Source organism: Mobula hypostoma, chromosome 11, assembly GCF_963921235.1.
Source record: "Mobula hypostoma chromosome 11, sMobHyp1.1, whole genome shotgun sequence".
Lineage (NCBI taxonomy): Eukaryota > Metazoa > Chordata > Chondrichthyes > Myliobatiformes > Myliobatidae > Mobula > Mobula hypostoma.
In genome coordinates, this window is record NC_086107.1 from 81484967 (window position 1) to 81499800 (window position 14834).

At 40.8% G+C, this 14834-nt stretch overlaps 1 protein-coding gene across 2 annotated transcripts in view; it reads left to right on the forward strand.

Moving 5' to 3' along the window:
- Positions 1-14834, forward strand: part of LOC134353871 (serine/threonine-protein phosphatase 6 regulatory subunit 3-like) — a 235219-nt gene that overhangs the window by 145544 nt on the left and 74841 nt on the right. For both annotated transcript variants that reach the window (XM_063062365.1, XM_063062366.1), the window contains exons 11-12: positions 1402-1466; positions 11763-11878. In XM_063062365.1, coding sequence (XP_062918435.1) covers positions 1402-1466; positions 11763-11878 — 181 coding nt within the window. The remainder of the gene's footprint in view (positions 1-1401; positions 1467-11762; positions 11879-14834) is intronic.

Below are 14834 nucleotides of genomic sequence, written 5' to 3' on the forward strand. Positions count from 1 at the left end.
CTGTGCTTGATTCTGAGAGTGGGCTTCTGGAAAAAAGGTTTCTATTTTTTGCTTCCAACTTAGTGAGCACAAAGCTTACATTAAAAAATATTTTGCCTAAAGAGTAGAGACTGGACATTGCTTGCAATCTGTGGTTAAAGCGTTTAAATGCCTTTGTTCCCAGTGTGTTCATTTGTCAAGCAGAGCTCCATTGTTAGCAAGTTTGAAAGATTCTGGTCTTTAATATTCTCTAAAAGTTGGAGAAATTATCTTTGTTTTAATTTTAATATGTGGCTAAAAATTGAATGGCACTTGATTTTACCAGAGGAACTAGAAGCATGGCATTACATGAGTCGGATTGCAGTAATTTATTTATGCAGTTCTTTCCAGGAGCTGTTTAATTATCAGAAATAAAGGCTGCGAAAGTTCACTAATTATTTTGCCATTCTCGGCCTGCCCATGGTGCAGCCATAAACCTATAATCTCTGTCTGAGAGATGAATAAGAGAGTTGTCTTCCCATTGTGGACTGCATCATTGAGTATGTTGCCAGTGGGTGTGGCAGATGACCCTTGGTTGCAGGATCAAAACGTGCAATTCAAAATTAGTGCTTCAGTAGGATGCAGAGATGGGACATGGCAAAAACCTGTTGGGATTTAAACTCACTCAGGAGAATTTCAGTTTCAAGATGTTGCTGGGCTAGAAATCTTTGAGATCAAACTCCAGTATGATAGAGGAATAGGTTGATGCAAATCAGGGCCCGCTTAAGATTCAGATTCAGAATTACTTGTCACGTGTACAGTGAAATACATCATAGAGTAGAACAGAGAAGAGCATTGGGTTAGGTTAAAGATGGTGAAAGGCAGAAAGCTAATTGGGAGTGTATTGGCCAAGTTCAAATCATGATTGGAAGATTTTAGAAGATAGACTGAGGCAGGTTTGGAGAGGAGTGATAGCCGTAGGAAAGTGAGGTGGATTACGAATGAAGTAGTAAAATTCTGGAGGAGCTCAGCAGGTCAGGGGGCATCTAGAGGGGAATAAACAGTCGATGTTTCAGGCTGAGACCCTTGATCAGGACCTGAGAACCTGAAACCTCAACTGTTCATTCTCTCCATAGATGCTGCTTGACCTGTTGACTTCCTTCAACATTTTGTGTGCGTGAGACTCTGGGTTCCAGTATTTGCATAATCTTTTGGTTATGTTCAGATTTTGAGTAGGTTGGATCAACCAGAAGTAGTGGCTCAGGGCAGAGCTTGAATTGATGGCGAGATCAGGGAAGGGCTAAAGACTTCCTGACATCTCACTCAGTGCACTCAGGGCTGTCAAAAAAGCGGACCAGGAGAGATAGTGGTGAGGTAGAGCTCGATATTCTCAACACATACTAACTGTTCTATCTGTGTTATCCATCTTGTCCCCTCCATCAGCTCTTCCAGAAATGCCAGTTAATGCACAGAGTAGTGTCGGCCTGGGAGGAAAATGAAAAAGTCCAGTAAGTATACAGAGAAACTGAAGGTTATACTGGTCAAGAAGGTACAGTAGGTCAAATTGCAGATCAGCTAAATTATAAAAAGGTGTAAGTCATCACCCCTGCCCTTTATATAATAAAACAGTTGGTGAGTGAAAATTGACTTAAAGCCCAACTTAATGCCCTAGATTATGTTGCTGTCTGCTGGAGCAGGACTGGGGAGTCATCTCCTATATTTTCTGGAGCCGAACATAATTGAACTATATGGACTGTAGCCACAAGCTAATCCTGCCTTCGAGCTGCCTGCTGCATTTCATCCCTCTGATAATCACTGAGTTTGTATGTTGCCAAGTTAGTAAAGGCCTCAAAGTACGAGCTCTTCGGCCCTCGATGTGCCGGCCTTTTAAAGATTAGCTTTATTTATTTGTCACATAAACATCAAAACATACAGTGAAGTGTGTCGTTTGCATCAGTGACTAAAACAGTTTGAGGATGTGCTGGGGGTAGTCACACATTTTGCCATGCTACCAATGCCAACATAGCATGCCTACAACTTACTAACTTGTGCATCTTTGGAATGTGGGGGGAAACCGGAATACCCAGAGGAAGCCCACATGGTCGTGAACCCTTCACTCCTACTCAATCCATAAACCCCTGTTTTTCTTTATCCTTGTCCCTATCTAAGAGTCTCTTAAATCGCTTCATGTATCCGCCATCACCCTGGTGGTGAGTTCCAGATAATTGCCATTTTAAAAATAAAAGCCTACCTTTGACATCTCCCCTTAAACGTTCTTCGACTCAACATAAAAGGATGTCCTCTGGCACTGACCATTGCTGCCCTGGGAGAAAAGGTGTTGGGGTTTGACTCCATCTGTGCCTCTTATAATCTTGTACACCTTTAGCAAGTTGCCAGTCGTCCTCCTTCACTCCAAAGAGACAAGCCCTAGCTCACCCAAAACTATGGATGTTTCTGGTCATCCTTCCTGATTATCCCCTCGCACCATGTTCACATGGTGGTGTTTTGGAATCAGAGTCATAGAACACTACAACACAGAAACAGGCCCTTCGGCCCTTCTGGTCTGTACTAGACTATTAATCTGCATAGTCCCATTGACTGGCACCCGGAGAATGGTCCACCATACCCCTCCCATCCATGTACCAATCCAAATGTCCTTCCAATATTGAAATCGACCTCATGTGCACCACTTCTGTTGGCAGATTATTCCACATTCGTCACCCTCCGAGTGAAGAAGTTCCCCCTCATGTTTCCCTTAAGCATTTCACCTTTCACCCTTAATCCACGACCTCTAGTTGCAGTCTTACCCAACCTCAGTGGAAAAACCCTGCTTGCATTGACCCTGTCTATACTCCTCATAATTGTGTATACATCTATCAAATCCTCCCTCATTCTCCTGCACTCCAGGGAATAAAGTTCTAACCTATACAACCTTTCACTATAACTCAGGTCCTCGAGTCCTGGCAACATCCTTGTAAATTTTCTCTGCAGTATTTCAATCTTATTGACATTTTTCTGTACACTGCACACAATGCTCCACATTAGGCCTTACCAACATCTTGTACAACTTCAACTTAACATTCCAACTCCTGTACTGTGTGTGTGTGTGTGTGTGTGTGTGTGTGTGTATGTATATGTGCTGCATGCAGAGCCTAATGTGAATGGCCTGCTGCTCTCCCTTACTGACTCATTGGATACACACGTCACTCATATTCCTCTTACTTGGGAGTAACTTGCTTTATTGGTTGAATGTCCCTCCTGTCTATTCAGAGAAGAGACATTATTGTCTTAGACCATAAGACGTAGGAGTAGAGTTAGGCCATGCTGCCAATGAAGTCAGCTCTGCCATTGGATTGTGGCTGATTTATTCTCCCTCTCAACCCCATTTTCCTGCCTCCCCATAACCATCAGGAACCTATCAATCTCCGCTTTAAGTACACCCAGTGACAGCCTCCACAACCGTCTGTGGTAATGAACTCCACAGATTCACCACCTTCTGGGTAAAGAAATTCCTCCTCATCTCTGTTCAAAATGAGCGTTCTTCTATTCTGAGGCTCTGTCTCTGGTCTTAGACTATCCCACTAATGGAAACATCCTCTCCACATCAACTCGTTCAGGACTTCCAATATCTCCACTTAGTCTTTTAAGCTCCAGCGAGTACAGGCCCACAGCCATCAAATGCTCCTTGTCCGTTAGACCTTTCGCTCCCAGGATCATTCTCGTGAACCTCCTTTGCAGTCTCTCCAATACAATGCCTAGAATTATTTCCATTTGTGCTTCTAGCTCTTGCCTGCTAATTATGCCAACATCAGCCTGGGTGTGGTGTCAGAATGAGTTGAAGAATATGGAAAGCGGAAGATTACTCTGCACATAAAGCTGGCTGGTGGTGTAGTGGCATCTGCACCGGACTTCGAGGCGAGTGGTCCTGGGTTCGATTCCAGCCAGCGCCATGCATGCTTTCCATCGGTACTGGATTGAGTGTTGAGCTAGCAACTCATTTCAAAAAAAGGCAAAAAAAACTATAGAAACCAAGGAGGTTGCCCTCACAAGAAGGAACCTCAACAACAAATTGTGCCACGGTAATATGGCAGTTAGCTTGACACTGTTATAGCTTGGGGCATTGGAATACAGAGTTCGTTTTAATTCTCTGTAAGAAAGTTTGTATGTTCTTCCTGTGTGTGCATGGGTTTCCCCCAGGTGCTCCAGTTTCCTCCCACAGTCCAACCGAGCTACCCAATTAATTCAATTGCCACCTCCCCCACCATTTAGTCCTGAAAATATTTCATGCATCTCTTTAATTACTTATTGAATGTCACCATTATTCAAGATTCACATTTATTTGTCACATGTACATTGAAAGATACAGTATAGGCGGGACTTCCGGGTCATCAAGGGAATGGTGGCGTAAGGAAAAGGTCTCTCGAAAAAAAGAAGGTAAACTGCCCCAAAATCGAATTTAGACAAATACTTAATATTGCATAACTATATTAATAAAAGGGGCAAGGATGATGTCTAAGAACAAGAATAAAAAGTCCGCTTCGAAGGCTGATAAACATAAAGAGATGCAGCAAGGCGACGGGCCTAGCTCCCCCACGGCAAGCCAGGACGGAGATAATAAGGGGGAATCGGTGACTCTGTCTTTGATTCTCGGAGAGATTCGCGAGTTCCGACAAGATAACAGCAAACAGCTGGAAGATATTAAAGGAGAAATAGTAAAAACTAACTCGCGGATAGATGAAGCCGAAGCAAGGATTGTTGGAATTGAAGAGAAGCTACAAAACGCCGAGGAAGTGATAGCAGAAATGCTGAAGCTACAAGACCAGCTCCAGTGGAAACTAATAGATCAAGAAGGCCGCTCGAGAAGGGAAAATGTGAGGATCTACGGAGTTCCCGAAGGAACCGAAGGTAAACCCGGATTGATGATTCCCTTCGTGGAGAAGCTGCTTAGAGAGAACCTTGATATACCAGCCGCAAAAGACCTACAGATAGAAAGGGCTCACCGCGCGTTGGCACCACAGCCTCCGGCAGGCGCCCAGCCCAGATCAATTCTAATCAGATTTCTCAGTTACAGAACGAAGGAAGAGGTGCTTAAAAGAGCATGGCAAAAGAAAGGTTTCATGTGGAACAACTGCAAAATCAGTTTAGACCACGACTACGCACCGGGGATTCTTGCCAGACGGAAGGAATATACGGAAACACGGAGAGTCCTGAAGGAAAACAACATCAGATTCCAGACCCTGTATCCAGCTCGGCTGAGAGTCTTTTACGATGAAGGGACAAAAACTTACACTACGGTGGAGGAGGCAACGTTGGACCTGGCAGACCGGGGACTACCTATTAAAGTTATCACCCAACCGGAGTCGCTACTGGAGAGGATTCGGCAGAAGTCGTGGCAGTTAGTGGGGCGAGGACGCTCCACTCGAACCAGAGTGTCAAACTACAAGGAAAAGCTGCAAATGTTCAGACGCGAATGTACAGAGAATACAGATTAATTAAGAGAAATGACTGAAAAGAGTAAATCGGACTTAAAAGTAAAATGAAAACTGGTAACTGGAAATAAACTAGGCGGAATAACTTGAATGATAGCAATATGGTCGAGACATAAATAGGAGAAAATTCTCTATGATTATTCAAACTGCTGAGGGCCCTCTAACACAGGGTGAAGATAGAGGTTATCCCTCTGAACTGAGGCGGGTCGGTGCTCAGGCCTCACTGTGGGAAGTCGGGAAAAATTTTCAAATGTTATACGTTCAGAAATGTCTAGGGTGTGGTTATATGTCTTGGTTTACTGTTGAGAAGGGATTGCTTACTGTTTGGTTAGAAAAGGAGAGTGCTTTTTTTCTACTAGAGAAAAATGCAAACTGAATTGGTAAAAATAATTTCCTATAATGTCAATGGGGTTTTGAATCCAATTAAAAGAAATAAGATTATGTCTAAATTGAAAAAAGAGAGGGCACAAATAGCTTTCCTCCAGGAAACACATATGAGCCAATCTGAACATGGAAAATTAAAAAGAATGGGCTTTAAGCATGTATTTTATTCATCATATAAATTGAGTCACAAAAGAGGGGTAGCTACTTTAATATCAAGTACTCTTAATTATGAACATATTTCAGAGACTAGAGACAAAGAAGGACGGTTTGTAAAAATCACAGGAAGAATAGAAGGTACAGAAATAACATTGCTGAATGATCATGCTCCTCCAGGTAGTGAATGGTCATTTTATAGACACATTTTTGACCTAATGGTCAGTTCTCGAGGGGTAGTAATTTGTGGAGGGGATTTTAATATTAGATTAAATCCTATATTAGATTCTTCAAGAATAGTTACTCAGAATAAACCTCTGACTCGGAAAGTGAATTCATTGATGGAGGAGTTGGGAATTATAGATGTCTGGAGGGAATTACACCCTACTAGTAAAGATTATACATATTACTCTTTCCCTCATTCAGCCTATTCAAGGATAGACTATTTCTTTATCTTTAATACAGATAGACACAGGATAAAAAACTGTAATATTGCAACAATTGATCTGTCGGATCATAGCCCAGTCTCTATGTCTCTAATCCTGGAAAGGAAAATGAGGAAAACACTATGGAGGCTAAACTCACATATACTCAATAACCCGAAAGTAATGGAGAGATTAAGGGGAGAAATCAAAGAATATCTAGACCTTAATGACACGGGAGAAACATCACCAGTGATTTTATGGGATACATTGAAAGCTGTACTGAGAGGGAAAATTATTTCCATTACTACTCACATGAAAAAAATCAATGCACAAAAATTAGCAGACCTTCAAGGAAAATTAAAGCAACTTCAAGTTGTAGATAGCAACAAAAGTAATTCAAATCGAAAACAGGAAATTAGGAAATTGCAAAGTGAAATTGATGATATTTATACGTTGGAAACTCAAAGAAATTTTCTTTACCTGAGACAAAAGAATTATGAAGTAGGAGGTAAATCAGTTAGATTATTAGCATATAAATTACGAAAACAACAAGCAGACAATACAATTCATAAAATAAAGAATCCAAAGACAAAGCTTGTGGAGAGTACAATAGGGAAAATTCAAGAGAGTTTTGAAACATATTATCGAGAGCTGTACTCCCAACCCCGGGCCCCCAATGAGCCCTATATAGACAGTGTATTGAATTTTTTAGATCTACCTAAACTTACAGATTTACAAAATGAAAGTTTATTAGAACCAGTAACTGTCAAAGAACTGAACGTGGCCATCTCTAGGTTAAAGGCTGGAAAGTCCCCGGGTTCTGATGGGTTTACCTCAGAGTGGTACAAGTCCCTGAAGACACAGTTAGCCCCATTACTACTTAACACCTTTAATTAGATCTTGCAGAGAGGAGAAACTCCACCTTCCTGGAGAGAAGCGATTATTTCAGTTATTCCTAAAGAGGGTAAAGATAAACTAGAATGTGGCAATTATCGGCCAATTAGTGTTCTTAATTTAGATTACAAATTATTTACATCTATATTAGCGCGCAGATTGGAAAAGCTTTTACCTGGCCTAATCCATTTAGACCAGACTGGACTTATTCAACAACAAACACAGGACAACATAAGGAGAACTCGGCACATATTAGAACAGGTTAATAAGAACGAGACAGAGACAATGGTAGTAGGATTGGACGCTGAGAAAGCTTTTGATTCGGTTAGTTGGGCATTCCTATACAGAGTGTTAGGAAGATTCGGCTTTCAAGAAAGGTTTATTAAAGTAATTCAGACTCTATATGACAGCCCTACAGCCCGAATTAAGATAAATGGGGACCTCTCTGACTCCTTCATTTTAGAGAGAGGCACTAGACAGGGATGCCCAATTTCTCCTCTCCTTTTTGCGCTATATATTGAACCACTTGCCCAACTAATAAGACAGAGCGAAATCGTAAAAGGTATCAAGGTGGCAGGGATTGAACAGAAAGTGGCGTTATTCGCAGATGATGTTTTGGTCTATCTGAGTGAACCAGAAAAATCATTTATAGGATTGTTTACACTGTTGGATGACTTTGGGAAAATATCAGGTTATAAAATAAATGTAAAGAAAACGCAGGTTATGTCCCTAAATTATACACCATCCAAAAAATTGCAGGATACATACGATCTTAAGTGGGAAGCTAAATCATTAAAATATTTAGGAATAACCCTGCCGAAGGATCTTTCAACACTGTCACAGGTAAATTATGGGCCATTAATCTCAGAGATAAAAGCAGATATGCATAGATGGAATCTTATCCCCTTTTTAAGTTTAAATTCAAGGATAAATACTATAAAAATGAATATTCTTCCTCGGTTATTATATCTTTTCCGTACTTTACCAGTGGAGGTGGATGATAATCAATTCAGGGAATGGGACAAATGGATTTCCCGCTTCATTTGGCAAGGAAGGAAACCTAGAATTCGATATAACACCTTACAGTTAGGGAAGGAAGGAGGAGGTATGGTTCTTCCTTGCCTGAGAAATTATTTTTATGCCTCACAGATAACCCCTCTGTTATATTGGTGTAATAGGGAATATAAGGCTAGATGGAAGGAAATAGAATTTGGATTAGTTGACAGTTTTCCTCTTCAGGCCTCAATAGCTGACAAAGGATTGATGGCCCAGTTGGAAAAATTTAATAATGCTTGGATAAATCTTACATTAAAAGTATGGCAGAAGGTGGTTAATTCATGTGGAATTAATAACATGTTAAAACTCTTTAGATGGTGTGCATATGATACCGAATTCCTTCCCAACAGAGGAGATAAAAGATTTGAGCTATGGATAAAGAAAGGTCTTACAACCTACCTCTCATTTATAGATAAAAGAGTATTACAAAGTTTCCAAATCCTGCAGGACAAACATGGCCTAGAACATAATGACTTTTTTAGGTACCTTCAAATACAAAACTATGTTAACCAGAGTTGTAGATATACAGACCTATCAACAGTAGAATTAGAATTTTTCAAGATTCTGAATTCGGCTTGCAGTTCAATACCTGGTAAATCAGTTTCTCGCCTATATAATGCACTCTCCCATGCTAAAAATGTAAATACACTGTATATTAAAGAGAAGTGGGAGAAAGAAGCGGGGTTGGTACTTTCAGAGGAGGCTTGGGGGAAAATCTGCAGCTTTCAATGGTCCTCGACTAATTCTTTGACTTGGAGAGAACATTGTTGGAAAAACATTATAAGATACTTCAAGACCCCATATCAGGAAAAATATAAAGATACAAATGTGATGTGTTGGAGAAGGTGCGGCTCCAAGGAGGCAAATCATTTTCATATTTTCTGGGATTGCCCTAAATTAAGTCTATTTTGGGAAGGTATTCATAGAACATTAGTTAGGTACTTAGGTCCCAGTTACCTCTGAACTTTGAGACGCTCTATTTGGGGCATGTATTGTTCCTTGAACAGAAGGAAGATATAAAGTTGCTGCAGGCCCTCTTAGCGGCAAGTAAAAAAATCAATCACTAGAAAATGGCTAAATCCAATACCACCTACATTAGAAGATTGGTACGAAATTATCTTGGAAATATTTAAAATGGAAAAGTTGACTTACTCTCTGAGAACTCAAGAAGAAACATTTTATCAAATCTGGAATAAATGGATTGAATATATAACCCCAATGCGAGCAGACTTTAGATGACTCTCCTAATGATTTATATTGCTCTTCTCATCAACACAGTAATATTGCTAACGTAAGCACCCCTAGTCTAAATGTTTGTTTTTTTTTTGGGAAATAGAGAATTAACACAAGTAAAGGGAAAGATTTGGGAAAGGGATAAAAAAAAATGAAAAACTTAAGTAAATAAGTACATAGGGATTGGATAATTATGTCTGCGGGCAGGAACAAGCACGAGCAAATTGGGATATAAACACCTACAATGGTTGGTATATAGGCTTGTATGCAACATTTTGGACCAGTGGAAATGGTCCAGAAGGGTTGTATGGAAACTATTATTACCATTTTTCTTAACAACTAATTTCATTACTTAGCCTAATAGGTTAGATTTACCACAGTACATAATTATCTATTTAAATGTTTATTTTCCTTTTATATCATCTCAATGTGTACTTAAGAATGTATAAATAATTGTAGTTTTATACATATAAAAAAATGGAAAAGGTTATATGTGTGAAAAAAGTACATGATAATTGTGAATTCCTTATCCAAATAAAAATAAAATTTAAAAAAAAAGAAAGATACAGTATAATGTGTCATTTGCATTAACAGCCAACACACCTGAGGGTGTATTGGGGGTGACCTGCAAATGTTGCCACACATTGTGCCACCAACATAGAATGTAAACAGTGCTCAGCAGAACAATACAGAACACAACAACAGCAGCAAACCAAACGCCATTCCTCACTTCCACCCATGTACAGTCCCAGTCTTCAGCCTCCAGCTTCCAGCGTACTCGTAGTCACAAGCAACACACATCAAAGTTGCTGGTGAACGCAGCAGGCCAGGCAGCATCTCTAGGAAGAGGTACAGTCGACGTTTCAGGCCAAGACCCTTCGTCAGGACTAACTGAAGGAAGAGTTAGTAAGAGATTTGAGAGGGGGAGGGGGAGATCCAAAATGATAGGAGAAGACAGGAGGGGGAGGGATGGAGCCAAGAAACGTCGGCCTGAAACGTCGACTGTACCTCTTCCTAGAGATGCTGCCTGGCCTGCTGTGTTCACCAGCAACTTTGATGTGTGTTGCTTGAATTTCCAGCATCTGCAGAATTCCTGTTGTTTTCGTAGTCACAAGCATTGGGCCTTCAACATTGTGTGCCCACAATGCTCGGCAGAACAACACAAAATAGAACAAGCAACAAAACAACAAGAGCAAAACACGCCTCATTCCTCCCTCCCATCCGTGTGCAGACTTTCAGAGGTTTATCTGACTCGGGCTCTGCCTAAAAAGTCTCGACTTCCAGACTTCCAATTTGATCTTTGGTCTTTGGGCCTCAGTCCTCAGCATCGACCCTGGGACGCTCAATTCTCTTCCACTTCCTTTTGACAGAGCACCCAATATCATTCATCTTGCAATGCAGAACACTCCTCCTTATGCCTTCTTGGGTTCATTTGCGAATTATCTGGCACTGACCCTGTTTCAGCTGGAAAAAAGTTCTACCCTTATCAATACTTCCCTAATCTTATCCAAGGGCAATCCCAGTTGGTCTAATCCCACTAAAAGCTGAGACCAGGTAGAGCATCTCATAGCTGTTCCTGCATGGATGAAAATGGTCTGTCAGTCCTCCTAGCCCTGTTAGATTGTATTAAGTAACAAATAATTGGGTAGCTCGCTTGGACTGTGGGAGGAAATGCGTGCTTGACTCTTCCAGAAACCTTTAAAGTGCACCCATCAGCTTCCCTTGCTGAGAGGCAAGGTGGGATGTGAGCTACTTGTTTTGGTGTAACGTTGCCTTTCCCTTTTAGTGGGCAGCATGGAAGTGTGGCACTTATAGCGCCAGTGATCCCGCGCTGCCTGTAAGGAGTTTGTACTCTTGATTGTGTCTGGGCGCTCCAGTTTTCTTCATTCTACAGACAGTAAGGGTCAGTGAGTTGTGGGCAAGTTATGCTGGTGTAGCAACACTTGTGGGTTTCCCCCAGCACAGTCCTCGCTGATTTGATTTGATGCCAATGATGCATTTCATGGTATTTTTCAATTTACATATGATAGCTAATATGATATGATATATACATATGATATCTTCTAATCTTCTAGCATGGGAGGAAACTTAAGAATTTTTGTTGCTTAATAGAACTATATTTAAGAATCTGGCTTACATGTGTTTTGCTTCTTGTGTTAATTTCTCTTAGGTCCGAAGGTGGCAGGCGAAAAGGGTACATGGGTCATTTAACAAGAATAGCAAACGCCATGGCACAGAACTCAGAAAATGGTCCTAACCACACTTCAATAGCACAGATGATTAAAGGTATTTTTTTTTTTAGTTGTATGACGGTAGAAAGCAAAGACCCAAACTTGATTTCAAAGTTCAAAGTGCATTCATTATCAAACTATGCTTACTATATACAACCTTGAGATTCATCTCCTTCATCTCCAGCCACAAAGCAAAGAAACACCATGGAACCCAGTAAACACAATGTGCAGAAAAAAAAACAAATTGTGCAAAAAGTAAGCAAATAACATTCAGAACTGCAGTTCACGAAAGTGAAGCCAGTCACAACCGATCCAGGAGTCCGTTGGTTGCAGGCCACAGCTTCAGTTCAGCGCAGAGATGAGTAAACCTCACGAGCAGCAAGCTGAATGCCAGCTCATCCCTCAACTCCAGCCTCGATACCCTGACCTTTGCAATCTGTTACTCAGTTTGCTATATACCCACCAGTTCAAAAGATCCATGCATCAACAGCGCTGAAAACATACTAACAGCATTAATTCTTGAGCATGACTGATTGATTAAGAGTGAACAGTCATTTCTATTGTCCATTCTGACTTCCATCTACAGAAAATCTCTGCAGATGGAATCCTTACCATGTTTTAATTACTATTACATGATACAGAATTCCATCTAGAATCATGGAGCACTACAGCATAGAAAAACGTCCTTCAGCTCATCTGGTCTGTGCCATCATCATCATCATCATCAGGTGCCGTGCCCAGTTTGAGCTTTAACTGCCATGGCCCACACACTCCTGTTTCGGGTCAAGTGGATCAATTCATTGGTATTCATTTCTAGTTCTCTGGCTGCTGTCTCCATCATCATTTGTCTTTGCCTTCCTCTTGCTTTCTTCCCTTCAGTCTTTCCCATAATTACCATGCATTCTAACTTCTCTTTTCTAATCATATGTCCAATAAAGTCGTCTTGCCTTTTCATGATCTTCTCTTTTTGTGCTTGCTCTGTTCATGACATCCTCATGAGATATTCATTTCGTCCATGATATTTTTTGCATCCTCCTCAAAAACCACATCTCTGCTGCTAGTCTGTGTAGAACTGTTATTCTGCCTAGTCCCATCAACCTGAACCTGGAATGTAGCGCTCTACACCCCTCCCATCTAAGTACTTTTCCAAATTTCTCTTAAGTGTTGAAAACGAACCTGTATCCCCTGCTATTTCCAAACTAGCAACTCTTGGAAAAAGTCTCTGAAGATGGAATCTTTACTAAAGCATTGTATTTCTGATGGAAAATGTGACAAGGCAAGATAAAATCACAGTTATCCATGCTTATAATTAAACATTAGGAATATATTTGACCATGTGTGATGGTGGTTTTGCAGTGGGTGAAACAAGGGTAGTTATAAACGGCAGTTTGACCCAGGTAGTCTAGGTCAACTGTATTGGCGCTAGCATTAGCGAGGGTCTAAAGCAGGAGTTCCCAACCATTTTTTTTATGCCATGGACCCCGACCATTAACAGAGGGGTCCGTGTAGGAAAACTAGTCCAACCATGAATTTTGGCAACAAGTATTATATCTTAAAAGTCTTATAAAGTTGCAAAAGAAACAGTAGGCTTGAACTGGGAATTTTAGAATTCAGCAAAGAACGATCAGGAAATTAATGCTGAAATTTTCAAGTTTACTTGTTATTCAACCATACACACGAATGTAGCCTGATGAAACTGCTTATCTAGGGCCCAGGTGTAAAAGACAGTACCAACAGTCACCCACAGCACATAGCAACACAGAGTACGTATGGTAATATAGTAGTAATATAGTGTTGGTGAAAGAATATCAGTGAGGAATGCAAACACACTGTAAGAACTTCTAAAGGTATGCAGAAAAAAAAGCCTTAGTAAGGACAGACACGGATCCCTTAAGGGTAGAGACAGAAGAATTTATAATGAAGAATGAGGAAATGGCAGAGGAACAAATGCTTTGGATCTACCTTGAAGGAGGAAAACAACGCTTGTCAGATATTCTGGAGAACCAAGCGCAATTGAGGAAACGGAAAGAATAAGTGTTAGAAAAGAAATAATACTAACAAAGTTAAAAATCTGAAAACTAATTTATTCCAGAGTTTTGCAGAGTGGTTGTGGAGAGAGTGGAGTTTCTGGTTATTTTCTGAAATTCTAATGATTCTTGAGCAGGTTCCTAAAGATTGGAGGACAGCAAATGTATCTCCATCATTTAAGCCAGGAAAGAGAGGAAAAAAATAACAAACTGTGCTAACCCTTCAGCAGTGATTTTGTCATCCTAAGACACAGGAGCAGAATTAGGCCGTTCAACCTATCAAATCTGCTCTGCTATTCAATCATGGCTGATTTATTATCCCTCTCAACCCCATTTCCCATCCTTCTCCCTATAGCTGATGACATCCTTACTAATCAAGAGGCTATCAACCTCTGCTGTATATATACCAATGACTTGGTTTCAACAGATGTCTGTGGCAATTCCATAGATTCACCATCCTCTGGCTCGTCTCTGTTCTAAAAGGGCCTCCTTGTATTCTGAGTCTTTGCCCCTTGGTCCTAGACTCCTGCACTACTGAAAACACCCTCTCCATGTCCACTAAGTCAAAGTCTTTCAATATTGGATAGGTTTCTATGAGATTCAACCCCCACTTCCACCCTGCCCGTGTTTTTATAACTCCAGCAAATACGGCCCAGTGCCATCAAATACTCCTCATATCTTTTAATTTCTGGAATTATCCTCGTGAATCTCCTCTGGATCTTCTCTATTGCCATCACATCCTTTCTTGGATATGAGGCCCAATCCTGTTCAATATTCCATATCTGGTCAGTTCCTTTATGAGGCCTCAGCTTGGAAATAATACTATTGAGCAGTGTTAGATGTTAGAGCAGGGGTTCCAAACCTGGGGTCCATGGACCCCTTAGTGAATGGTATGGGTTCATGTCATAAAAAGGTTGGGAACCCCTGTGTTAGAGGATGTTGCTAGCAGAGCAGATGATGAGGAGCATATCATAAACATGACAG